This window comes from Juglans regia, chromosome 2 (assembly GCF_001411555.2).
Source record: "Juglans regia cultivar Chandler chromosome 2, Walnut 2.0, whole genome shotgun sequence".
NCBI lineage: Eukaryota > Viridiplantae > Streptophyta > Magnoliopsida > Fagales > Juglandaceae > Juglans > Juglans regia.
In genome coordinates, this window is record NC_049902.1 from 32,688,260 (window position 1) to 32,715,560 (window position 27,301).

General features: G+C 33.9%; 1 protein-coding gene across 1 annotated transcript; it reads right to left on the bottom strand.

Annotated features, from left to right (window-relative positions):
• Positions 1–14,728: 14,728 nt before the first annotated feature.
• LOC109011353 (auxin-responsive protein SAUR36-like) lies at positions 14,729–15,865 on the bottom strand. The gene has a single exon (XM_018992519.2). It carries the CDS (start codon positions 15,402–15,404, stop codon positions 14,892–14,894), a length of 513 nt encoding a protein of 170 aa, XP_018848064.1. The 5' UTR covers positions 15,405–15,865; the 3' UTR covers positions 14,729–14,891.
• Positions 15,866–27,301: the final 11,436 nt, after the last annotated feature.

Sequence of the window (27,301 nt, forward strand, 5' to 3'; positions counted from 1 at the left end):
TGGACCGGACCAGACCTATTCGGTCCAGGGTTTTCCAGACCGAACAGCCTAAGGACTGGTCCGGTCCTGTCGGTCCATTCGGTCCAACTTTTTTTTTTTTCAAATTGATTAATAAAAAAATTTATTTAAAATACTACTTTAAAATTAAGTAACTTATTAAATGAAAATTACATAATAAATTGTACAATTATTAATATATACTAGCATTATATATTAGAGTTATACATTAAAGAATATAATAATACATTGATCTAAATATATATAGTTATAGACTTAGTACCAATACTATAACTAACAACTATACTAGTAGTATCACTAATATACTATATGTTAGTGATAAATTGGTAATACACTACTAATACTATATTAAATAATACTCTATGAAGTTATAGTGATTTAATATGTTAACTATTCTAATACTATTATAAATTTATACATATACTATAATTTATACTATAACTCTTATAATAGTTAATATATTAATATATACTAGTACTATATATTATAGTTATACATTAAAGAATAATATATTAATAATTAATTATATACAATTATTTATATAAATAATAAAATATATTTATATTTTTTTAAATTTTCATTTGATCCGATCTGGTCCGATCCGGTTTGGGATGAAAAACTCTTGGACCAGGAACCGGACCGAATTCATTCGATCCTATATAATTTGGACCGGACCATCCAAAAATGGCCAGACTAGCGGAATCTCACCCCTAATCACGAGCAGCAGCTTGCAACAATAGCATCAAACACAGGACACCAGAACAATGGGCAGCATCCCATATAATAGTAGCAAACAGTAGATGGTAGCAAAGCAGCAACGGTACAACATAGCAAAAAGACATATATATATATATATACACTAGTAGTAATGAAACATCCAATGGACGAAAGAAAATATATGTTAATTATATATATATATATATATATATGAACTATATATAGATGGAAAATTAAATTATACACACCAAGAGACGTTTGCCTAGTTGGGTGAAACGATTTTTTTTACAAAAATAGTATGGTTTTTACGAGAAAATTTGATTAATAAATAATTTAATGGATAGAAACAAAAACAAAGTTTGATACATGTTTACAAAATAAAGTACCATACATGCCTAATGTCAACTATGTTCAATACAAGTTTCCAAAATAAAGTGGTACACATCATATATGAACCATATAATACATAATTCTACATGTTGTATACTTTTCTGCAGGATTTATTTAGAGGATATAGAATTATATACTGTTGCTTGAGTTGATCTATATCTGCACCAAGCTGAATCTCTGATCTTTTTGAGAAGTTTGTGTTGCAATATTCACAATTTTTGCAAGCCATGCTTTGCACACAAGTTCCAAAATCCTGAAAGAGTATAAATAACTAACAAAAAAATATTTAAAATTAAAGGCTAGAGATTACAAGAATAAATTTTCAAAAAAAAAAAGAGTATTTCTCTAGAGCATCCAATATAATGTTTGGTTTACCTAATCCAGTGTGGTTTACGTATAAAATAGTCATTGTAATTGCAACTATATGGCCAAAAAATATAAGATCAAACAGAAAGTGTAAAATGAGGATCTTATCAAATTATTAATTTTTTGAAACAATATGCCCACAAACTTAAGAAATTGGCTGCGGAGAAAATTTTGAGACAAGCTAGGGTTCACGTATCTGGTATATGAAAGAAAACCATCATTCTTATATCAAACCAGAAAAAATTATATTGGGAGAAGTCAAGCATACATCGTAGCAGATACTCTAAAATCTAGGGCTTTAATGTGCATAAAAATGCGCATAACTACACATATCTCTTTGAACAAAAGAGTAATACTCTCTTCGGATTTAGGCATTACCAAAATAGAAGAATGTGTATAAGTACACATATCAGGCACACATTAGGAAATTACATCAGATAATTCATATTTGATCTTTAGCAATTAGTTGAAAGAGCAAGAGAATAGAAACAATTGTTTGTAAAAGAAGTAAAGCACCTTGTCACCTATTTTAGGTCCCACAAGGGAAAAAAGCAAAACACTTTGTCCCATTACAGTCGCTACCCATTTATGCTTCAGTCTTCTTGGCTTTTTTTTTTTTCCTTGAGCCCCATGATAAAATTTTAAACACAATCGTAAGGACAGGGAAAAAAAATAATCCTACACAAAGACTGAACTAAAACAGGGAAAAAAAGAAAGTTAACAAATAAAAAGCTCAAACAAAACAATAGAAAACTAAAATAAAAAAAAAAAAAAAAAAACCTTCAAACAAAATACAATAAAACTTTGATACTTTTATATTTACATAAGTGCATACCATATTATTGTGTTTACATTATTATGCATGTTCTCAATAAACACAATACTATTTAACATAAAAAATAACTGTTGATCCCAATGCAAAGAAGATAAATAAAAAAGATTTTCATCCGATGATAGAATAAGACCATAATAATCTCTTCTTCTATTTGAAGATTCTAACATACAATTGTGCTAAAAAAACTTCATAATCTTATGAAAACCCTTGTCATCTAATTTTTTTTTTAGAATAAACCAAATAATGAATGTTATTTTTTATTTCAATGTTAGAATACATCACACAACAATCATAACATGCAAACCAAAGAACACACTGCACACCAACCAATTTCATATTTATATACTTTTTTAACCAAATTTGGGCTTTGACTGCTTCCTTTAAATATTGTGCCATAAGAGAATGAAACCATAATATAAAATCAGAAATTAAACAAATCTATATACAGTACAGTTCAAAGTATAAAAACTTTAAACTATTAAATATATATCTTTCAGCAAATTTGGACTTTGATCCCATTTTTTTGGCTTGAGACACCAAACCAAAAGAGTGGGATCACAGAAAAATTTTTCCTGAAAAAATAACCAAAAAACACTGCATTATAAGAAAGCAAAAAACAGAAAAGCAATTACAAATGATAAAACAAAAAAACTTTACAAGAAGAAGAAAGAGGGAAAAATATCACAGAATAAAAAAGGCCAACACTGCATAATAATAAAAAAATAAAACACTGAAATAAAACTCAAACTTTATAGAACAGATTTGAAAAAATTCTATCTATACCAACAAAAATAAACCTTACAGTAAAAAAATGCAAATATAAAATTGCATGTGTAAGTCATAGGACCAAAAGAAAATAAAATTGAGATGATTAAAAAAAGGGAAGAAAAAAAGTACATTAGTTCAAAAATCTGAAACTCTTGATCACTCCTCTACCTATAAATAAATTAATAATCACATGTTATAAACAAATTAAAAAACGTTGGCAATAACAACAAATCGAAAAACTTGAGAAAGACAATGGGAAAAAAATAAAATTTTGGAAAGCTACACAAAGAATGAACTAAAACAGGGGAAAAAAAGGAAGTTAATAAATAAAAAATTCAAACAAAACAATGGAAAGTTAAAAAAAAAAAAAAAAAAACCAACCTTCAAACGAAATAGCATAAAATTTTGATACTTTTATATTTACATAACAATATATCATATTATTGTGTTTACATTGAGTTTTTTCAATACTTCAATGCTGGATTTGTTCTTTTCTAATAAATATTTGTTCTTTCCTATTTGAAAATAATTTATATATAGATATTAAGCACTCCTCAAAACCGGATACTACATTTATTTATATTTATATATAGTTCATAAATCCATCAATTACTGCTTAGGATGCATAATTTCTTTTCTTCTCTTCATGAATTCACTCTTCACCAATTAACTATCATTTCTACAACAATTACACTTTTAAAATTTCAAAACAAAAATAAAATCAGAATTCATAAATTGTCATATTCCTTTCTTGTCAACTTAAACCTACCATTTCGAGAAAGGATCAATAATTGAGTTCAAGGCATGAAAACCAAAGACAAAATCGATGTCTAAACCTTTTAAGAAAGAAGCTGACATGCCAACAAGTTGTGGTGTGCCATATAGATATATTGCACTATCAACCATTAAGCATAATTTGATGAAATAGTTCATGATACTTAAATCGGTAAGAAATATATTACCTATACCAACCTCACTCTCGCCAACACCATGTCGACTGCAACCCTATAAAAGAGTATGTAAAATCAATGAATACAGATGGCAACAAAAGATAATTTTAAGCTAGGCCATTATATGAAAGAGTCAACCAGCTCTACCAGGGTGGAAAAACCAACAAAAGAACATACAAAGAAAACATAAATAAAAGCAAAAAACCATCTTGGTCCTTTTTAGTAATTTCAAGATCAGATTTTCATAGGAACTATATTCCACATGCCCAAGCCAGATCATAAAAAAATGTTAAATGACATAAATAAATAAAAAGTGTCACTTTCTCCTGTCAATTGCTTCTATTAAATTGTTGCCAATAAGCTAACGATTTAACCAAATAGGAGTACCACCACAAAAGAAGAAGCAACACAATCATTAAGGCAGTTGATCCTTACTGTCTATAACCAGCATATGTTTGCCATCTCGTTCACTACATGAATCTCTGGTACAGATAGAAAATGATTCCAAATCATTCACATGCTGATTTCCAAAATAAGAAAGAATTGATCATCAAGAAATATACAATTATGTATATATAAACCAAAAAAAAGCTGCCTGAGATTATTAAAGAACATAGGAATGTATACAGAAACAATCATTACCATATCTAATGACTTATTGACTACTGCTAATGTCAAATCAAACGGTTGTCGTGTCTGCTTTAGTTGAGAGAATTTATTCTCAAGGGAAAAATACTCTTATCTTCTAGGCTCCTAACTTTTGTACAAGCTTTTGATTTTGATATTGAAGAACAACAATATCAAGCTACATCACTGCAAACATAAAACACAAGTTAAAAACAAACAAGATAATATAGAATACCATACATATTTTGTAACCGACATGTAGTAGAATACACTTGGTCAGAAAAGCGATATCAGTATTATCATGATAAAAGTAAAGTCACTGCATATAAATATTCCAACTAAAAAATCCTTCCAGACAAACCACCTTGTCCTGGTCAAAGAACCAGGTTTTACACCTTTTTCAGATTAAAAGCACAACCAAAAAAAAAAAAACGTGAACACTTCTTTAACCAAATTACAGATGCCAATAATGTTGGCAGTTAAGATCATATCAACTTCGATCATATTCAAGGTAAATAATTATTGTAAAAGAAAGAGGCTGTTAACAAAACTATGCCAACAATTCTTGTAAGAAATAAACCGAGGGATCTGAGACAAAACTATGTAAAGATATGTCCAGGTTCAAAACAGATAAAAAAAAATTAAAACTCTGCAGAACAATAAAATAGAAAAGAATCGAACTTTATATACTAACCATCATTTCACAAAGTTAAATCACATTATCTAATTAATAATTTTATTTTAACACATAAAACTCTTTTAACCCAAGATATTTAAGAGTGTTAATACCGCATAATTGACCATTTATCAACAAATTATATAAAAAAATCTGAATTAAAACTTCACTGATGTAATACAAACAAAAAAAAAATTAGACTTGAAAGATAAAGGAAAGAAAAAGAAATATATAGTGCATCACATTTGAATAAAAAAATTCAAAGATTTATACTCAACTGTCTACAGTTCTTCAGATGGGTAAAAAATGTACAGGGAGGGTAAAAAATTAAAACCTAGAGAAATAAATACCAATGGAAGTTTAAATAGAAGAAATAAATATGCACATCTCAAAAACAAACAATATTAACATCTCACAGACAATAATATCTCAGATTTGAAATTTGAAATAATAACATGAATTGCAAAAGCAAGAGAAATACCAACCAGAACAGATGTTTTCCTCTCCCTGCAACCACCAACAATTCCCTTGCTTAATTTAGAGAGCTTTCTCATGCCAAAAATACTAATATTCATATCTACAAACTACAGTACCTTGAGAGCTGTCTATTTCCGTAGAATATCATTTGACTTGAACATGACAGCAGCAATCCAAATAGTAACAAAGAAACCTACAAGTCATGGCAGAAGGACGAGGTCGCTAAAATTAAAGAAAGATAAGGGCTAAAACATGCTCACAATGAGAAAGACCCATGTGTACAGTTCAAGAAATTCAATTCGCTATATAGGGATAATTCTTCATGTGGAAAGCACAAATACAAATACATCCCTAATTCTTCTTTGATTCTTGGACATACAAGATATAACCTGAGAGGTTAGAAAGACCATGTGCAGAAGAGGAGACAGATAAAGAAAATTAAAATATGTAATGATTTTTAATTTGCAGATCATAATGGTTAAAATATGTAAGCATTCGCAAAATTAAAAATCTGCAATGAAAATAATCATCCCAACATCTTGACGCATAAAAAAGTGAAAAAAGAAAAAAGAAATCAAAATGTCATAAATATAATCTGTATGTGTTGACAAAAAAAAAAAAAACAAACAAACACAAAGATAGGGAGGAAACAGGTTAGGAAAAGCAAACCAACATACATGAGGTGAAAAAAAAAAAAAAAAACAGATTTGAAACATGAGTATGCTAAAACCAAAGAAGACCATATATAAAAAATAAATCAGAAGATAAGAAACATAGAGGTAAAGATTTGGAAGCATTTGAAAAAAAAAATCCAACCAAAATAATCATCACAACACTTGATAGCATAAAATAAAATGAAAAAAGAAAAAATAAATGAACATATCATAAATATAATCTCAGATTTGTATGTGTTGACAAAAAAAAATTAGTAACAAGCTCAAAGATAGGGAGGAAACATATCAGGAAGAGTAAACCAACATACATTAGGCGAGAAAAAAAAAAATCAAATTTGAAACATGAGGCTTTAGATTAGTAAGATTTAAAAATTTCTTTATAAAAAATCAAAAAAAAAAAAGGAAAAAAGACGTGGTGTTTTTTATAGATTTAAATATCTGTAAGCACTCGAAAAAAAATTCAACTAAAAAAATCATCACAACAACCCAACACATTTGATTTGAAAGAATCTCTTTATATTTTAAAAAAATTATATTTTAGAGGAATACTAAACTATACCCTACCTATTACTTTATGAAAAATGCTAAATTCACCGAATTTGGGTCTCGAATTTGTATTTCGATTTTTTTTTTTAATTAGTGATTAAAGAAGTATTTTTTAGTAATTTTATGATTTTTTTATTTTCAAAAAAATATTTAAGAATATAAAAAAATGAATGAAAAAAAATTAAAAAACCTTTTTCTACCTTTCTCAGTATTATTCCTATCCACTACAGAATGATGCATGCATTCCTTCGTAATGAATAAGTTCCTAACTTCCTCGGTCAGATTGTTAAAAGTGATTTCAAATTAATTATTGATAAAATTTATTAGTTTTTTAACTTCTCATAAAAAAATTTAATTTATCTATATATATATATATCAATTTATTTATATTCAAATATATCTCAATAAGATTTATAAAACACTATTATTCACGTATCAAAAATCATTTGATATCACCTAACATCCAAACGCAGTACTATCATGCAAATTACATCCACTAATAAAATAATTTTAATTACATACTATAAGATAATGGCATCATATATCAATATTGTGGTCCAGGCCCCTTGCCTTACACTGTCATTCTATTCATTATTCAAAGTGGTTAAAATGTGGAACATATTATTGCATGAAAGTCTAATTAATAGTGATATTCACGTTCTGTTAGTATTTCCCTTTCCCTCCTAATAATATATCATTTTTATTTTTATTATTATTATTAGTGGGTTCTCTTGCACAGCCCCACCACAGACAAACACAACCCCTCCCAATAATATATCATTTTTTTTTTTCTCAGATATTATATATCTTCTTGAAACTTGTTTAAATTTTACTATTTCTAAGTTGTGTTTGGATGTTGAAGTGAGTTAAGTTGAGTTGAGTTGAGATGATAAAATATTGTTAAAATATTATTTTTTAATATTATTATTATTTTGAGATTTGAAAAAGTTGAATTGTTTAATATATTTTATATTGAAATTTGAAAAAATTATAATGATGAATTGAGATGAGTTTGGGATCGGGAAACAAAAAAAAAACTCATGCTCAACGATGTCTTTTGGCCAAAAAATGAAATAGAGAAAAAGAAACGCAGGCGGACCAACGAGAAGAAAAGGAAGAAACAATATCTAAAATCATTGTTTTTTCTTTCCAATATCAATATTTGTTTTACACACTAAGCATTATCATTAGATTAATTAAATTTTTTTTTTTTTTAATAAAAGTAAAAAGAATTTAGTTTTTAACTATTCTATTTACATAAATCTTCACATTAAAATAGTTATTTTTTTATTATATAACAATAAATTAATATAAGATGAATTTGGTTTAATTATTCACATAAAATCTCTACGTTAGATTATATATTTATTCATTATATAGTAATGAATAACTAATAATTTTAAAAATATTTAATTTTTTTAATTTTATCATATTTTACTATTCTACCTATTATATATTAATTAATAATCATATTCTTATTAAATTAATATATCACTAACTCAAATTAATATACCAATTGTGATAAAATATGTGATAGAAAGAAACAGAGAGAGAAATAATTAATAAAATATGTATTTGATGTATGTACAGTAACCTTCAAATTTGAAAAAACTTTTGAAAGTCACTGTAAATGTAGCTAATCTATTGTGAGCATATTTTGCTCTCTAAGAGCTAAATACTCAATAGATTTAACTTTTAACTAATCCAATGAGAGTGCTATTAGTAAAAGTCCTTAGGGCTTCATCATTTTTTCCCTCTCCCTACTGCATTGCCCCTTCTTCCTTTTCCTTCTTTCTTTCTTTTTCTTTCATCTGCCTTCTCCTTTGTCGAGCATTGAGAAAATGGATAAAATATAAAGACTAAATAGTTGAAAGAATGCTTTACTTTACCCATAAAAGCAGCAAACGCAGTCTTCAAGCCCAGAACATCCACAAAGCGTACACAGGCGGGTGGGTACTTCGTCATTGCAAAAAAAGAAAAAGCTCAAGCCCAAAGTTGCCTAGCTGATTCATCCTTTTTCACGAGTTTCATTGATCCACAACACGTAGAGATAATCAATATGCATTAGCTGGAAAAAGAAGAAGAAAAATAAGAAAAAGAAGATATGAAATATGAGGCTTCAGATCCATTAGATTTAAAATTTTATTTCTAAAATGTCAGAAAACAAAAATAAAAAGATGGGTTGATTTTTACAAACCCACTCTCTTCGCCGTATTTTAGATGGAAATACTTGGATGTGAGTAGCGTGGTAGCTCGGGCGCGGGGGAGAGCAAAAAAACTCTCTCTTGAGAAAAATGGAGAAAAAAATGCAAAGAGCATAAAAGAGTCGGTCTGAGTTGAGAGAGAAAGCTTGAGAGGGAGACGAAGAGAGATGGAGTCGTGTGGTCTGAACTTCTTCTGGAGAAAATACCACTGAGACAACGTCACATCATAGGATATAAAGATTAAAATCTTCTCAAGTAAACGAACACAAAACAGGAAAACAGAAGGAAAAAAAAAAAGAAGATAAAATACACAAAAAACGGACTACATGCATGCAGATGACAAATCTATTGTTCACGACTATCCACACTTATTATATATAGTATGGATATGTATAAAGCACAACTCAGATGCATACAAAAAACTCATATTCTACTTCTCTGCTATAAGTTTTGTGTTGGATAAGTGAGGTTAAATCTACTTTGAAAATTATATACAATTATAGATATTATCTTCTTGTTTTTCTAATGGCTACAATATTTTTTCCTTTTAAACTGAGTGATTCGTTGGCTTATATTTAATAGAAGAGACAGACATCAACATTTTAATGTTTATGATCCACGTGAGAATAAAATATAGTACAATGGAATACCATGCATGTTAATGCTCTGTCCTGCGCACCTGCACTTTTGTAGGCTTGGATGCAAAAAGTTCCAGGAAGAGGAAGAATAACTGATTGTCGGGAAGGACAAAATATCATAACCTATAATTGGGCTCAGCCCACCACTAGGTACAAGAAGACAAACAAGAAATAGACAAGAAGAAACATGGGAGTATGCAAGTGTTAAAAGGGTCAGAAGAAAAATAGGAAGAGAAGAGAAGCTGACACACACAAAGGGGTTAGGCCCTTTCACTGCAGACTGACACACGCAATAAAGAAATATATAAAAAGCCTTCAGCCATATGACAAAAGGACTCTGTCTCAATCAAGTCTTCTTCTTCTTCTTCTCAAGCAACCTCTCGGGGAAGACAGTGTCAATAGGAAGAGCTCCAACTTTATTTGTATAGTGAGATATGAAGGACCATGAGCGATTGTAAACAAATTTATTATAGTGAAAACTCTATTCCCAAAACCCTCTTGGACGTAGGCCTGGTGTCAATCCACATAAATATTGATGTTCATCTCTCTTTACTTTCTCTACACTTATTTTTCATTCACTGCCATACGCATACGCATGGCCACTATACAGCTGTACCGCAACACTGTCGGGGGCTCCAAACAACACCGATGGGTCGAGAATGACTCTCTCCCTTCAGCCTATTGTGCTATTTTTCCAACATCAACAATGGTGTCGTCTGTGGGATTCGTTACACTTTGTAAGCTGGAGGTGGGAGAAGGACGATTTTTTGGTGTACTGAATAAATTTCGAATGATGAATGAAGCTTCCTTCAGATAAGTACTCCCAGTTCTTCTGCTCTTATTTTTCTTAATGACACCATCACAAAAATCGAGCGAGTAAACTCTTCATCGCCCATGTAGTTGGTGATACTGTATGCTTAAGTGCCCACATATGGCACTTGTAGCTCAAGTAACCAGGCTGCTCACCTTCCTAACTCGGGGGTGTAGTTTGTGCACAAGACATGTGCACTAGTGGGCAAGTATTGCGCACCCGATATATAGTGCCACACAGGACACTGTGCTCGGTATGCACAGTGTCACACACGTATAAGCCATGCATGGCACAAACACTGCTCTCCTTAGAGGGCTCACCTGGCAGGCTTTCCAGCAGGCTCACCTAGTGGGCTCTCCCCAGCGGGTTTACTCGATAGGCTTTCCGAGCTCACTCACTCGATGGGCTCTCCCTAATGAGCTCACTTAGCGGACTCCCATAGCGAGTAATACTCCTTCCAATTGACAATAACTCCCGATTTATCTCTTTCAAAACTTATGTGAATTTTATTTCTACTAACAAAATTATATACTGTGGCTCAAAACGACAAACCCCGACAATATGGGCCATCTAGGCACTGCTCGAGTGTCCCAATACAGCTCTATCAAAACAAACCGCCGAGCACTAATGCCAGTCTTCTTGGCACAACTAAGCATCTACGTTAGACAAGCTCAATCGCTTGGTTGGCCACTATGCATTGGCTAAGGGCCAGAGCCTTGAGCTCTGCCCTAACAACAACAGTTGGAACACAAGTCCCTTGACTTGCCAACCTTCGTGCTAGGTTGCTGTCTGCGATGCATTGGCTAAGGATCAGGCCCTTGAGCTCTGCCTTAAACAACAACCATTCGAAACACAAGCTCAATCCTTTGGCTAGACTTGCCGACCTTAGCGAGGTACAAGCCCAGTCCTTTGGTAGGCCACGATGCATTGGCTAAAGACTAGAGCCTCGAGCTCTGCCCGAATAACAACCAGTCGAAACACAAGTCACTTGACTTGTCGACCTTCGTGCCAGGTTGCTGCTTGCGATGCTTAACCGCTGCTAGCGGGTTACTTCCGGGAATCAGCCTTTGGAGTTAAACGAGACTTCGAGCTCCACAACCATCTAGTGCGAATTACCTTCGGGAATAAGCCGATGGGCTCAACAACCGCCTAAAGTGGACTTAGGAGGTCGAGGGGCCATTTGATCGCTTTGCGTGGGTTATTTCATACAAACTCCAACACTAACAAAAATAAAACGAAAACAAAGGTGTTGAACGAACATACACTTTCCGACAACAATAAACATACGAACGATGCATCGCCACATTAGAGCTCCGCGCTCACATCATACGCGGTCGAGCCAACCTTTTGCCACATCCGAGCTCTGCGCTCGCACCATACGCGGTCGAGCTAGCCTCCCGTCACATTCAAGCGTCGAGCTCGCACCATATGCGGTCGAGCCAGCCTCCTGTCACATCCAAGCCTCATGCTCGCACCATACGAGGTCGAGCCAGCCTCCCGCCACATCCGATCCTCGCACTTGCACCATACGCAGTCGAGCTAGCCTCCTACCACATCCGAGCTCCTCGCTTACATCATATGCAGTCAAATACACCCCCTGCCTAAATTCACCCATGGAGGCATTTATTACTTAACACAAACAGATTATTTTATTTTCTCGTTGACAACGTTTGTGGCGTATTTTATCTTAGAGATTCTCAAGGAATTTTTGTTAGAACAAGTTGCCCTTAAGAATTACGGGCTTCTGTGGAGGGACAAAATACCATAACCCATAGTTGGGCCCAGCCAACCACTAGGGACAAGAAGACAAACAAGAAAGAGACAATGAGGGACATGAGAGCATGCATGTAACGCCCCAATAGAAGGCCCAAACCACATGGCCTATGCTCTAAAAGGACAAGTCAATGATACAATTAGAACCTCATTAGAACCTTATAAAGAGCAAGAACTTCTCATTCCCAAGTAATGTGGGATCCCATACACCACCTACTCATATCCATGTCATATGGGGGTATCACAATCTACCCCCCTTAAATTCTCGACGTCCTCGTCGGGCTTGTCCATTGTAGGTGGCACGGCTCAAGTCTCACATTTCTGGTTGGGATAGGCTCTGATACTATTTGTAATGCTCCAATAGAAGGCCCAAACCACATGGCCTATGCTCTAAAAGGATTAGTTAATGATACAATTAGAACCCCATTAGAAGCTTATAAAGAGTAAGAACTTCTCCTTCCCAAACAATGTGGGATCCCATACACCACCTACTCATATCCATATCATATAGGGGTATCACAATGCAAGTGTCAGAGGGGTCAGAGGGAAAGTAGGAAAAGAAGGAAAGCTAATACATGCAAAGGGGTCAAGTCCCCTCGTTGCAGACTGACACACGCAACAAAGAGATATATAAAAAGCCTTCAACCATATGACGAAAGGACTCTCTCTCGATCAGATCTTCTTCTTTTCTCCAGCAACCTCTTAAGGAAGATAACATCTCCAACAAGAAGAGCTTCAACTTTATTTGTATATTAAGATATGAAGGACCATGAATAATTGTAAACAAATATATTATAGTGGAAACTCCTTCCCAAAACACCCATGGACATAGACTTAGTAGCGAATCACGTAAATTTTAGTGTACATCTCTCTTTACTTTTTCTACACTTATTTTTCATTCACTGACATGGACGTACGCATCGCCACTGTACAATCGCACCGGAATACTGCTAGACTTCAAACAACACCGATCAAAGCCCAATCGACTTAGTGGATCGAGAATGACTCTTTCTCTTATTTCAACCTATTGTGTAATTTTTTCAGCATCAACCACAATTGCTAATACAAATTATATCTTACACTTGACTATGCTATTGGGTTCCGTTTCGTTTTCTGAATTAAAGAAATAATTAAAAATCATGAAAATGATTGATCAAGTGTTAATTGACCTGTGATGTCATGTATTTATCAGTCGTATTTAAGATAAGATTGTGGCTTGTTTTTCCAGCTTGACGGGTGGAATTCAAAAGTCACAGCAATTATTGAAAGATATATATCGATAAAAGTTTAAAACTAGTTATTTTCGAGAACGATATAACCTTAGCTTTCTCATTCTAGTTTTCAATTGGAAAGTTGGACCCAGCTTCCCGCTCTTGAAATGATTTGGCCTTAACCATTATTTTGATATGACATCGTCTCATATTGATGCATGCATGTTTTTATCATGCTAATGAGAAAATGGCATTAACTTAATAAAGATCAGAAGGTTTTACGTTATTTTTTTTCATTATTTCATATATATATGCAAATGATCAGCAGCTATATATAGCCAACTGCCTTTTATTTTATTTATTTGTCACATAAACCTGTGTTAGTGTTGTTTTTATTTATTTATTCTTACCGACAACACCCATCATTGTTTCAAATAATCATATTATTCGCCTTTTTAAATTTTATATTTTCATAATACCGGTTTTTATATAAGATGCAACTTTAAATATCTCATGCCAAACTGTAAAATATTAAAAATTACAAATTGAAAACAGAAAATAGTATAATATATGTGTGTAAAAAAGCCTCCTTTTCTGATGAGCTTTTTACTTATTCTCACATATCACATATTATATATATTTTTTAAATTCTTTTTTTATTTTATTCTATTTAAATTTATTAAATTTTTTTATTTATCGTCTATATATTATACATTTGATAAAAAAAAAAAAATATATGATGCTTAAAAATGATGAATATAACTTTTCAAAGGAGAATATGGGACTTGTCCAGTTGTCCCTTAGTAAAGCTTAATTATGCTGCAACTTGCAAAAGCTAGATGCAATTTGGACGTTAGAAAGTTGACCCCAAAAGAAGGAAGAATGGTATTGGTTATCGGTGAGCCTAATCAGAAATGGATTCAACGAAGCTTATCTTTCACAAAATCAATGCAACGGACAAAATAGGATATGGAGTTTGGAGTCTCCACCACAATTCATCTCAAAAATCAGTATATGGACAAAAAAAAAAAAATCCAACGAAATTTGTGAAAGAAAAATAGCCCAACTAAAATTATCACTCGACTTTGCTTTTGATAGAACTAAATTTGCATCCAATATTCACAAAAATCAACAAGTATTTAGATTTCTATCAAAATGAAAATCATTTTGACATGGCATTTGCTGATCAATCTTCATCAGGACTAAGTTACTACGGTCGACTCCACCTACTGCGGTGGAGGCGTTCAACGGCGGCAATCTGAGTCTGCACGCTCTCAAACTCCGAAACCCCACACGGTATGGTTATCCCTCCCGGATGATTGAACCCGTATACCTTCTCAGCTTCCTGCAACAGCTCCCCAAACAGCGGGTGATTGAAATATATCACAGGTACCACGTACCTATGAGTGTCGTCGTCGGGATCGCCCACGTACACGGCCAAGTGCCCTTTCGGTACACCCCCAGCCGCTGGCTTTTTTGTTGTTTCCACCGGGTCTTGACCCACCCGGATGTAATCCGGATGCGACTTGGGAAAGCATAGTTCCTTTGCTCCGCGTCGAAAACACCGTGCCAAGGTGAGGATTTTGGACAAGGGGTTGAGGGTTCCGTCCCGGTTCGTAGGGTCCAAGTGGCAGTACCTTCTGGGGTTCTTTCTGGGACGGATTATCCATTTGAAGACCTTCACCAACTTGCGTCCGAGCCTGAAGCCTCTGGTTTTTCTCATGCTAGTCAGCGGAAAAGCCAAAAACGAAAAAGGGTATGCTTTCGAAGAAGTTTTTCTGAAATGGGTCGGCGTTTTCAGTTTCAAGGATCAGTGATAGACATCGCCAGAGACTTCTCCGAAACTGTCAATTCTGCTTTGGCTGTCTCTGAAATGGGTAATTTGCGTGGCTTTTATATATAGTTCTGAAGTACTTGGTGTTGGGCAGTGGTAGGATTCTATGGCAGCGTGCTTCTCGAATAGAGAGAGAGAGAGAGAGAGAGAGAGAGGGGGGGGCAGATATGGTCGGCACGCGGTGCGGATATGGAGACTCAGACAAGAAGAAAATGAACAAAATAAAAGTAGCAGAGAGATAGAGACTATATGGGAGAAGGTCAGAGAAGGGCAAAGATCAATGGACGTTCCCAAAGATCAACATTGGGGATAAGGACTGATGTTTTATCGAGAGGAGAGGTTCTTTGAATAGTAAATGTGTGAAAAATGATCAATAATTTAGATTTTTTGTGCCGTCTTTTTCTCTCTCATTGACGTCTTTAAAGGCTTCAATTTAACAAAAATTCCCACCCCCCACCACGTAAACAATTCGTACGTAGGAGTCAAGTACTTTAGTGGTACGATTGGTATTCTTGAATATTTTATTTGTAGTTGCTAAGAGCATTGACCGTACGATCATGTCATATATGCAACCATCCCCGATTACTTTATTTGCACTTAAAAAAATACATATATATATTCGAATGCATAGTAAGAGTCACTGTTCTTGTTCATGAAGTACTTGTTCACAAGAGGAATACTGATGACCGATCATGAACAGAGTGTATTCTGTTCAAAAGAAAACTCATGTCTGATCAAGAAAGATGGACCACGTACTAAAAGCCCCTAAGGCATGAAACTCCGAGTTCGGCCACACACGTGGTACTACTTTGGAAAAAGAAAAATGTTTTCCTCGTTTAGGTATATGTATATGTCTTACGTTTACCTAATTAGAATTGTCTGAAATTGGCCGTTCCAATTTTAAGAAAGGGAAAAGATACTTACAATCGTGAATTGCGTAACTGTCGCGTAATCATTTTGAAAAAAATGAATAAAACATGAGACTTACATGAAAAAAATTAATTTTTTAATAGTGAACCCCACTCTTTTTCAAAGCGATTACGTGGCAGTTACACACTTCACGATTGTGTGTAAAATTACTCTTCAACAAAAGTTGGAACTGCTTTACACTCGGAAAGTAAAAATTCCTAATCCTTTTCACGTGGGAGCGGCATGTGGAACAGTTTAACGTGCAGGAGGAGGGCACGGAAACGTACATAAAAAGGTGTACTTGCGGGGACGTCAACTAACAATTTTGTTATAAAACCACGTCACTCGAATAATCAAATTAAAGCACAAAGTTAATTCTCTTTTATTACCTTGTGTGATTGTATGTTCTTTTTTGTTTTTATTAGTGCAATAAAACTTCTCGATTTATTCATATTTGAAGATGAAAAAAAACTTTGAAAACATATGTGTTAACGTTGTGTTTCATACACTTTTGAATTATGTTCCAGTAATTTAAGATTTTAAAATTAAGCCTGTGAAAATGAAGAAGAAAGAAACTGAGAGAGGGCAGCTTTGAAGCTGGAGACTCTCTGATGCTAAACTCAGTAGAGTATTTTAGAAGTTTATTAAATTATGAGAGAAAGTTTAGAGAGATTTTTTATACCTAGAAATTGCTATTTATACTGAAAGTTTGGGGAACAGATTGTGCCTGTCTCCGTATGGCCTATGTCCTTACTATTGTTCTCTTTGTTTGTGCCCTTTAATGCGATGTGCCTTTGCGACAACGTCATTAATATGGCGTATTAATGCGGCATGATTCCCTGATTTGTCTTATTCTACTGATGTTTTCGGTAGTCTGTCGATGTCACCTTGTCAGAAGATTGAGGGTCTCCCTTACTTCCCACTTGTTGATGTGGGCAGGTACTCAAAGGCTGGACGCTATTTGAGGAATCTCCAAGATGGCGAGTCCCATCCCCCTATAGTCTGCACCCATATGAGAGTTGCGTCCGGGAGATTCTACCAGCGAGCCGGGCCAAGGGACCTATTTATTTTGGATTGAGCCATCTTTTCTTATTCTCTTAGTTGTTTCTTATGGGCCCACTAAAAGGGAAAAAACCCCTTACAACGTTCATGTTCTTAATTACTATTTATTATTAATAATTTGATTGAAGAAAACAAAACTTTTCATCTTATAATCATTGTTAATTTCCCATTAATTAATAATTATCCTTTTAACTAGCTTTCCTACCGTTAAATCTCTGTTTATCATATTGTTATTATTATTTTTTCAATAGAATAGACTATTCATCTTATTTTTACTTTGCATTCCTCACCACTTAACTATTTTATTTTAATTATTTATGTGCATTCATGTGCAAGTCGACGATTAGTTATGTTAATTTTGATTATTCTCCTCGAGTATGACTATTTGTTATCGTTTCGGATGACAAGCTAGCGCACTCCTAGTGATACATGTATAGTTCTTTTTCTTTCTTTTTTTTTTTCTTTTTTTTTTTTTCTACCATCATTTTCCTATTTTCAAACTCACCCATGCGCCAAAAAATCTTGAAAACTTTTATATTCACGTTGTTGGAAGTATCACACAAAACATAACATATTCTATTTTGTATCGTTGCCATCCCAATGCATTGATGAGAGACACGTGGTCCAATGACTTGCCTGAACGTGATTATGAAAATTCAATTGCCGAAGCTGCACCTTAAAAGATTTTTCTTTCGTAGAGGGAAACAGAGGAAGAGGAAGGTGAAACTAAAGCATTATTGGCATCTAGATTTCATTAATTAGGATCCAAAGCTACAGGACCTTAATCAATGTATAATCCGGAAGTTGGAACTATCAAAACAAGACCCTGATCTTTTCTGACATAAAATCTGACCATCGTCATAGCGTTGACTAACCATTCTCTGCATTCTTGTTTCTTTAATTAACTACGTAGTGTGAAAGTTACGATGTGGCCTTGAATCAACAATTTAGTGGGTAACCTTTTAATGCTAATTAATAGTCTGATCTATGAAATTTGTCGTCTTTTTCCTCCATTCCTGAACTTGCAGCAATTAGAAAATTTGTCCAATTATATATATATATATATATGTATGTATGTATGTATTGATCTAGAATACCGCGCGACAATGGCTACTAGTTAATGGTGCCCTTTGAACGAGTTATCTCCTCACGAAATATATTGTACCTTGATGTAATTTACAGCAATGTCTGCAACGTGGTAAGACGACTTGCAACAAAAAAGAAAAAAATTCAGAAGACTTAGTAGGGGATCGATGCCTCCAAAACTTAAATAAGAGAGGAGTTAATTAATCTCGCCAATGACTATTGAACAATTCCTACTATGTACACGGTAGGCTATTTTTAAAGACTCTGTATTCTATTATATATGGCAAAACTTCTTTAGAAGGTAAAGCTATTTATACGAGAAACGTTTATGTACTTTATGATTGTACGTAGAATTGTTATAAATTTAATATGTTACCTTCTAGAGCATGATTTTGTCGTTGATAGCATCCATTCAACAATAATATCTCACTCGAATTTCTCTATATATATTCATATCTCGGGATATGGTTAATTGGATTTGCACGTTAATGACATGACATATCTAGGATTTATCTATGTGGATTGATCCCGGTATCATAGGGATCGATACAATTAGTTGACTTTAAACACGACTCAATGCGGTACGTTTAATATAACTTGATCATTCAATCGCCCTCGAATCCTCCGTAAAGCAACATTTGCTCGTCTTTTACTCATCTTTCCTCGCTTGCCACACTTGCTAAAGCCCAGATAATCATTCAATATAAAAAAGGCTTACTTGCTAGGTCTACTGTGGCCTTTGTACTCAATGTTGTTGAGTTCATGAGCCCGAATAAAGTTAGCCTTGCTGAGAATCTGAGCCCCAAAGTTATCTTTGTGCTCTAATTAGAATCCTGCCAGATTGCCGATCGAGGTCCTTTCGGGCTTCGCAAAATACGGGCCTATGATCTGCGGTACCTGGACGCGGTTGTCCGAGTTGAGTTTTCTTTTCTTTTTCTCCTTCCTAATGATTGGAATTAGTATTTCATGATTATCTTATTTTTATTGATGCAAGGTTTAAAGATTATTGAATTTCTATTTTTAACTAAGATTAATCTAATTAATTAAGGATTATAAATCAATGTCATGATGTCAGCGAAGGGAGATGGACCAGATGGCGTAGTTTATTATTAGAATGAAAATAAAATAACAAAATCATTATCAACAAGAATCGTCGACTTTATCTCCATTAATGGATATATATATATATATAAAAGAATCTATTAGTACATACAAACACGATATATTTTGATTTTTTAAGTGCCTCATGAATGCAATATCATGTGCGCGCATGCATGATTAATATGACCTCAACCATGAGAATTCAAAACTATCGAAGGGGAAGATCAATACGCGGTACGTACGTAGTATACTATCATTGTAAACCATTTCAATATCATGTATTTCGATCGGTTAAAGTGTCTTGGAGGATAGGAAGTATATATATATACGTTTAAACAAACAAAAACCATTGATGAGTTTGCCCTAACTTTGTAACAACATCGACGTTTGCCGTCACAGTGATATATATTATTGATGATTTAGCCTCGATCTATCAAAACTACAGTGTTACGCGAATATTACAATATTTGGTGAGTTGTTATGCATATATATAATTTCTCAAAGATAATTTTTAGCTCATTTAAAAAATAAAAAAAGGAACAAAACCGTTCGATATATATGCATGCATGGCTTAAAATGTGAACACAAAATAGGGCACATCGCCTGATATAAGGATCCTGCATTGATGACCTTATAAGCTTGAGGATCGAAGCGCCGCAATTATACGTAGAAAAAATTTATACAATTTCTTATTATTTACATAATCTCCACATATTATATATTTTTTAATTTTTTTTCTTTTATTAAATATTTAATATATGAATAATAAATAGAAAAATTAAATTATTTTCAAAAGAATCAACTCAAAAAAAAATTTAAAAAAAAATATTAAAATTTGAAAAAATGTGGTGTGTGGAGGATTGAGAGGTTGTGTAGCATTGCTCTTATACGTATCATGCACGCAAAATGGATTGTTGTTAAATTACTCAAATGCCCATGTATCCTAACAAAAATATCTACCAATTCACACAATAAATTAGTTAGTCGTCAAGCATGTAATTAATTTATAAATAAAGTACGTAATACCAATTTTGATTACGAAGGAAAACCATTTGAAGAACTCTTCAAAGGTAAAACCCTACGGGTTAGCCAAACCCAGTAAAATTAATCTTATTATTTGAAAATCAATTACAAGTAATTCTCAATTATAAATCTTTGTAACTTGACTCTCTTACTTGACCAGATAAATTAACGACTCGTTTGTCTTCTACCGCAGTAAAAACCATAACCTCTGGCGATCTTCAAACTATTGACTTTCCTCCTGCAACTCCAGTGGCTAAACTCGATCACTTCAACTCCGATATAGAATAAACACACACTCAAAGAGAGAATTGAAAAACACTAGAAAATTCTTCACACTCATGCATTGGATCACTCTCCAATATTTGCAAGTTCTGAAAAATAATGATCAAAAGATTACTTCCCTAAGTCGAAATCCTCATTTAAATAATCTGTCTAGTATTTGATCTGTAGTAGGACTCTACAGACGGGTTGAGCCTGTTAGGAATTTAAGGCACAGTAGAAATCTGCTGACGGGATGACTCTGCTGGAAACGAGTCTGCTGACGGGTTTGTTAATACCTGACGTTAAGTCTTCTCAGCAAATAACTGTTTCGTTACTGGATTGTTGAGAAATCTCACAAGGTGTAGGAATAAACTCATCCTAGTCTTTATAAGGAGTTACCGCACTCCTCCTATTAGATCTTTTAAAGGGAGAAATAAGTGTTTTTTTATAGTATCCGATTAGGTTAACCTATGATAGATGATGGGCTCCTGTGACCTACCCATGATGATGGTACCAGAAACACCAGCCCATACATAAGGGGGTGTGTTGAGAAGTCCCACACGACTTAGGAACAAACTCATCCTGATCTTTATAAGAAGTTATCACACTTCCTCTTATTAGGCCTTTTAAGGGGAGAAATAAGTGTTTCTTTATAATTTCTTCATGGTATTAAAACAAGCTACATGTCAAATGGGGGTCCACACTACTTATCCCATGACAAGTTCCAGAAAAAATACTGGCCTGCACATGAGAGAGGGTGTTGAGGAATAATCTCACGTTGCCTGTGGACAAGATCTTGAGCATGCATGTTTATAAGGAATGAACAATCATCTCTTGTAGAATGAGTTTTATGAGATGAGTTAAGTCCATAATTTTCTTCATGGATAACTCCCAACTTTTCGAACATCAAATCACACCCTCTTGACTCATCGACTCATTATCTAATAATCACTTAACTCAAATTAAATGTTCATAGATAAAGATTAAAATATTTATATTAATCGAACTCAATAATGTAACAACATAAATAAATCTCTATCATCCTAGTCATCTAATTCTAGTCAACCACTTTTACATTTACAGCTTGCTTCCTCATTAACTACTGTAATTGCATGCCTTAATTCATATGGACAAGAGAGCAACTAATTATTTTATTGTATATGTAAGAGAAACCTCTCTCCCTCCCTCCCTCCCTCCCTGCTGTAAATTGATTAGGATTGAGATCATGGCCAATTAATGCATGTATCCCAATCAGGCGTGTTCCTAAAGGGTGGGTTTTGGGGAAAAGCAACTGCCAACAGACGTGGCAACCTGGCTTTTCGAGAGAGACACATAGAAGTTTATGATCTAGCTGTTTGCATGCTTGCCATTCATGAGGACCGGTACATCAGCCTCAGGGACCTCTTCTTTATAAACTTTCCACTCCGATATATATAGGTAGAGCTAGCTAGCTATGAGTTTTCACCATTTTTAAAAGTCATGATCCTCTTGGACCGAAAGGGTAGTACGTATGAGATAGCCCTGCAGGGTAACTCTATTTCTGCATCTTTACGTATGAATAAGATCAGAACAATTATCGGTACGGCCATCATATTAGGTTAATTATTTTCTTTATTTACTATAATATTATGATCTCGATGAAGTTCTTAATTCGATCTATTAACAGAAAGCTTGGCGCTGCAGGTCCTTTAATTTGTCACGAGAGACTAGATTTATTGTATACTTGCCTCCTGAATTTCTGTTCCGTCCTAAATATGTCTGGCCTAATTTCCAATTCTGATCATAGATGGGCATGTTTAGATCAGCAGCACTATAATATTGTTCACGCAGCCTAGCTAGCTAATAGTAATGCACATATATGCAGCCATTGTACTTGTTACACCAGATTAATTTAGAAATAAGCTGGGGTTACGTACACAAGACTTATCCCATGAATCTACATGATCCGCAAATGGTTCTTGTCTGCCAGTACGCGCGTACATCTTAATTATCTCAAGTTTCTTACAAATATAAGTTCTTGTCCTATGCATACATACATATATATATATATATATGGTTCATGCATGCATGCATTATCCATATATGCATGTGAAATTAATTTGAATTAACCTGCCCTTCACTTAGAAGGAAAAGTCCATTTTTCAGCACGCACTAATTCCTACGTTTTGTCGGTCGAATAACTGTACTGAAACTCATTTCGCTTCCTTTGCATGGCTTTAAAAAGGTTTTGGAGTCCGATGCAATCAAGCGTTTTTTATTGTCCCTCTGTTCATGATCATGATCATCAGCTGATCAAGATCAGCCGTATATACACAACACACACAGTCACACACACACACACACTGTCGAAAACTTCAAGTATTAATTGGAATCTGCTATATATCTGAGTAGTGAGAATTATAAGCTAATAACAGCTAGCGAGATCACTTCTACGAATCCCAAACTTGCTTACACATGGTTTCAGTGATTGCAAATTCTTCTCGATATCAGTACTATTGTACGTACTCGTCTTATCATAAAACCACGAACGTGTTTATATACATGATCATATAGATCATATATATATATATAATGTATATCATGTACATAAATACATATATACATGAGTACACACATATATACAGCTAGCATTAATTTATCCAAATTTGGTTTTGATCTCCTGATCTTGCCTTTCGATCCAATGCACTCCGCACATTTCGTTCATGATTCACGTACTAACTCCCACTACTACTACTACGCGAATTAGGTGCCTAAAACCATTAAAACGGTCGAGATCTAGGCCATACGTTTCTCTCACTTTTGCTGGCAAGCTGATAGTCCACAGTACTATTATGAAATATTTTGTCGAGATAAATTATATATATATATATATATTATATTTTGATAATCATTCAGATCAATTCCACTCTCTCACTCTTTAACCTTCGTTTGTTAATCTTGTCTCCTAAATTTATTATTATCGGCATTATTATTCTGAAGTGGACATACAAACCAAAATGCAATCATAGTAATTTGTTCCCATTAACATTATTCTTGATTATTTCATTTTTTCCAATCACCATAATTATTTATAAAGGGCATTAAAATCGTAATAATTAGTCATCACCTTGAGCAACAAACAGTGAATGATGCTACTGCGTGCATGTGGCTCTGTGCCAGGACGACGACTACTACTACTGTTGATTGATAAAGTCAACAGTCAAATCCCGTAATCGAATAATACTTTTTATGATTTAATTATATGATTATTTATTTATTTATTTAAATGTAGTTAATTAATATAGTAGGATATATGCCTAGTTATATTTATATCTATTAATATATATAACATACTCATTGAATTCAGTGGTGCAGTTTGGTGATATTTAATTATATTTTAAACCAATTATGACCATAATTAATTAAGACCATGGAAATTGATGATCATATTCTACATGAATTATGACAATTGAGTTACTAACAAAAAAGTATTGATCATCTTCAATTGTGAGCATCCATGATTTATTTTTTCAACCTAACCTTAGTGGAGCTAGGAATAGTTGTTGTAATGAGTACTACTGCAAGTATTCCGATCCGAGGGGGCGATCGATCGAGATAATAGCAATACAAATTGTGACATCGTATCGGCCTTTGCGAGATCTATGTTACAACTATCACTACAACAATATTTTGGGGTTTGGTGGATGGTCTGTAATTCTCCCCATTCCCTCATGTACGTACGTCTACATTAATTTTCTGATAGAACATGATAATCCGGTCCCAGCCAGATTATATTCATCAAGCTCGCCTTTTTCTTCCATTCTTGGGTTATTATTTGCAGTGAGTTAGCATCTATGAGAATCTGCATATATATATATATATATATATATATATATATATATATATATATACCAAAATAAAATTAAGAGGGAATATTAATATATATTGGAAATAATGACAAACGAAGGAAATTAACTCGATCCCTAGCTAGCCACCATGCATATATGAGATTGATCAGGTGGCATACTAGAAAAGGAATGACACATGATCAGGTGGTGAAGTCTTAAAAAAATTCTTCTCATCAGTTACTGTGCTAAACCCCACACCCCATGTGTGAACCGGGTTCACTAAAAAAAAAACCAATTCTACGTTTTCTTCTCCCTCCTCGAGAAAGCTACTTGCTTCCTCACCTTAGTTAATTGCTCATTAACAGCAAAAATTGTATCCTTCTGATTAGGAATTACAAAGTTAATTAACCGCAAAAAAAACATGTTAGTTGCATATCTTCTTGCATATCAGGAATGACAAGATTTAGAAGTGAAAACCTAGCTAAAGCAACAAAAAAAAAAAGGAGATACATATAAAGACGGAAAAAATTACAATAATCCTTAACTCTGCCGTAAGCTAGAAAGCTGTTCGTCTTAAGGAAATGAGATCTAAGAGGGAGGTAGGGAGAGAGTACTGACTAAGTGATGGAGACGGGAAGTGTGGGCGCCAGAAGTGAAGAGGAAAGAGAGAGTGAGGAATAGGCAGAGGAAGACAGAGGTGGCGGAGGCCAAGAGTCTAAAGTTGAATTCAAGGCTCTGGATTGATCCTCCGGCACCGATGATCCTCTCTGAAGTGCGTGCAGTTCGAAAGGTGGCCATTTTTTCCCAAGTTTTTCTTCATTTTCTATTTGCTTTATTGATAGAAAATGATTGCTAATTAATCTGTGTGAACGAGTTTTCTGAGTGTGCATGGGCTATCACTCACACCTCAAATTCTGATTTTGACTCAACGACACATCATTACTGGATAGAGGGAGGGGCGTCATGGGGTGGCGCTGGGCAAAGGGAGAGGGGCGACGCAGGGTGCTGGATAAATCAGGAGGTTCAAAACAATACGGGGTGCTACGAATTCAAAATGCATTTTCTTCTCCCTCACGTTTTAGCGTTTAAAAATAAATAAATAAATAAAATCCACGTGAGTGAGGTGGAAAAGAGTTGCTAATCTACATAAGAACTCGAAGTTTTAATTAAGGTGTGAGGTGAGGAAGGTTTTTGCCAAGAAAATGGTCATTCTGTTTTAATTAGCACGTGCTAAAACACCTAGCTAGCTAGCCATATATAGGTCGACCCTGCTGAATGTGGGGATTATATTCAGTCCTAGCTCTAATAATCATACTTTTGGGACAGTGACAGTTAGAAAATTAATAGTTAAACCGATAAACTAATGCTTGTCTGGAGCATGTTCTGGCGCATGTACTTGTGAACTGAAAATCAACTGAAACATTCCAGCAGAAGTACTCCTCTTTCTTTGTCTCTAAGGTCACATATCACACCAGATGGGTTCAAGGTCAGCTGTCTTTTTCATGTTTTTTTTGTTTTAGTTTTATTGTTCCTGTTTGGTCAGAAGGTAGATGGTTTGACTGTTCATATATAATCAACTAACTAATGTTAACTTATCAAATCATGTATTAAGGGTTGTAGATAATAATATTTTAGAGGCCGTTTTCTATATATATATATATGTGTATTTTTTGGGGTGATATATATGAGGACTGATCAGGTGTTATATTTTACTGAGGTTGTACTAGATGCTTAGAGAGAGAGAGAGAGAGTACAAAAAGTAGAGTCTTAAGGGCTAATTAATCAACATGTTAACATTTTATTAACATATTAACGATCGATGGATGTACAATATGGGGATCGAGGATCGATGAAAAGGGTCATGATTTGTCTCGTACGTCCATGTTCTTGAGGGGATGGCATGTGATCAAAGGTAGTAAATGGCCTGGGAGATTGAAATAGGAAGAGTGGCATGAGATCAGTTTATAATAATATGATTATATAATATGTATAAAAAAATAAGAACATCTCTAAATACATTAATTAATAGAGCCTTTAATTTAATTTTGTAGCTAGCTAGGAGCTGCCCACCCAGCTGGATCGATCGGTTAACATATATATATCCGCGCTTAAACGTGGGGAACCGAAACAATAATGGGTCTATATCAGCAATGATTGAAAAGGTTCCCCCACCAGTTGTTCATCAGCTTCAGCAGCTCACCCACTTGCACTGATTTATGTTTTTCTTTATTCCATAAAAGCTTATTTTCACGTTCATTGATGACAACAAAACAAAAAAATCATGTTTTTCTTGACCAGGCACTATTATTATTGCTAGCTCCGAGCCGACAAACAAAACATTATATATGTTCCGATCCTCCCTTGCATGCTGTCAACGACTTTCCATGAATCGTTTTGTTCATAAATATAGCACTAATTACACTTTATTATATATTGCTTGCATTGTTACAATTGTTTTTTTTTTTTTTTGAAGAATTAGGCCTCTAATTATTATAAGTTAATGGATTATATATTCAT

Bases quoted from the DNA above. Each gene is read 5' to 3' on its own strand.
- LOC109011353 (XM_018992519.2), bottom strand. From the start codon at position 15,404: ATGAGAAAAACCAGAGGCTTCAGGCTCGGACGCAAGTTGGTGAAGGTC.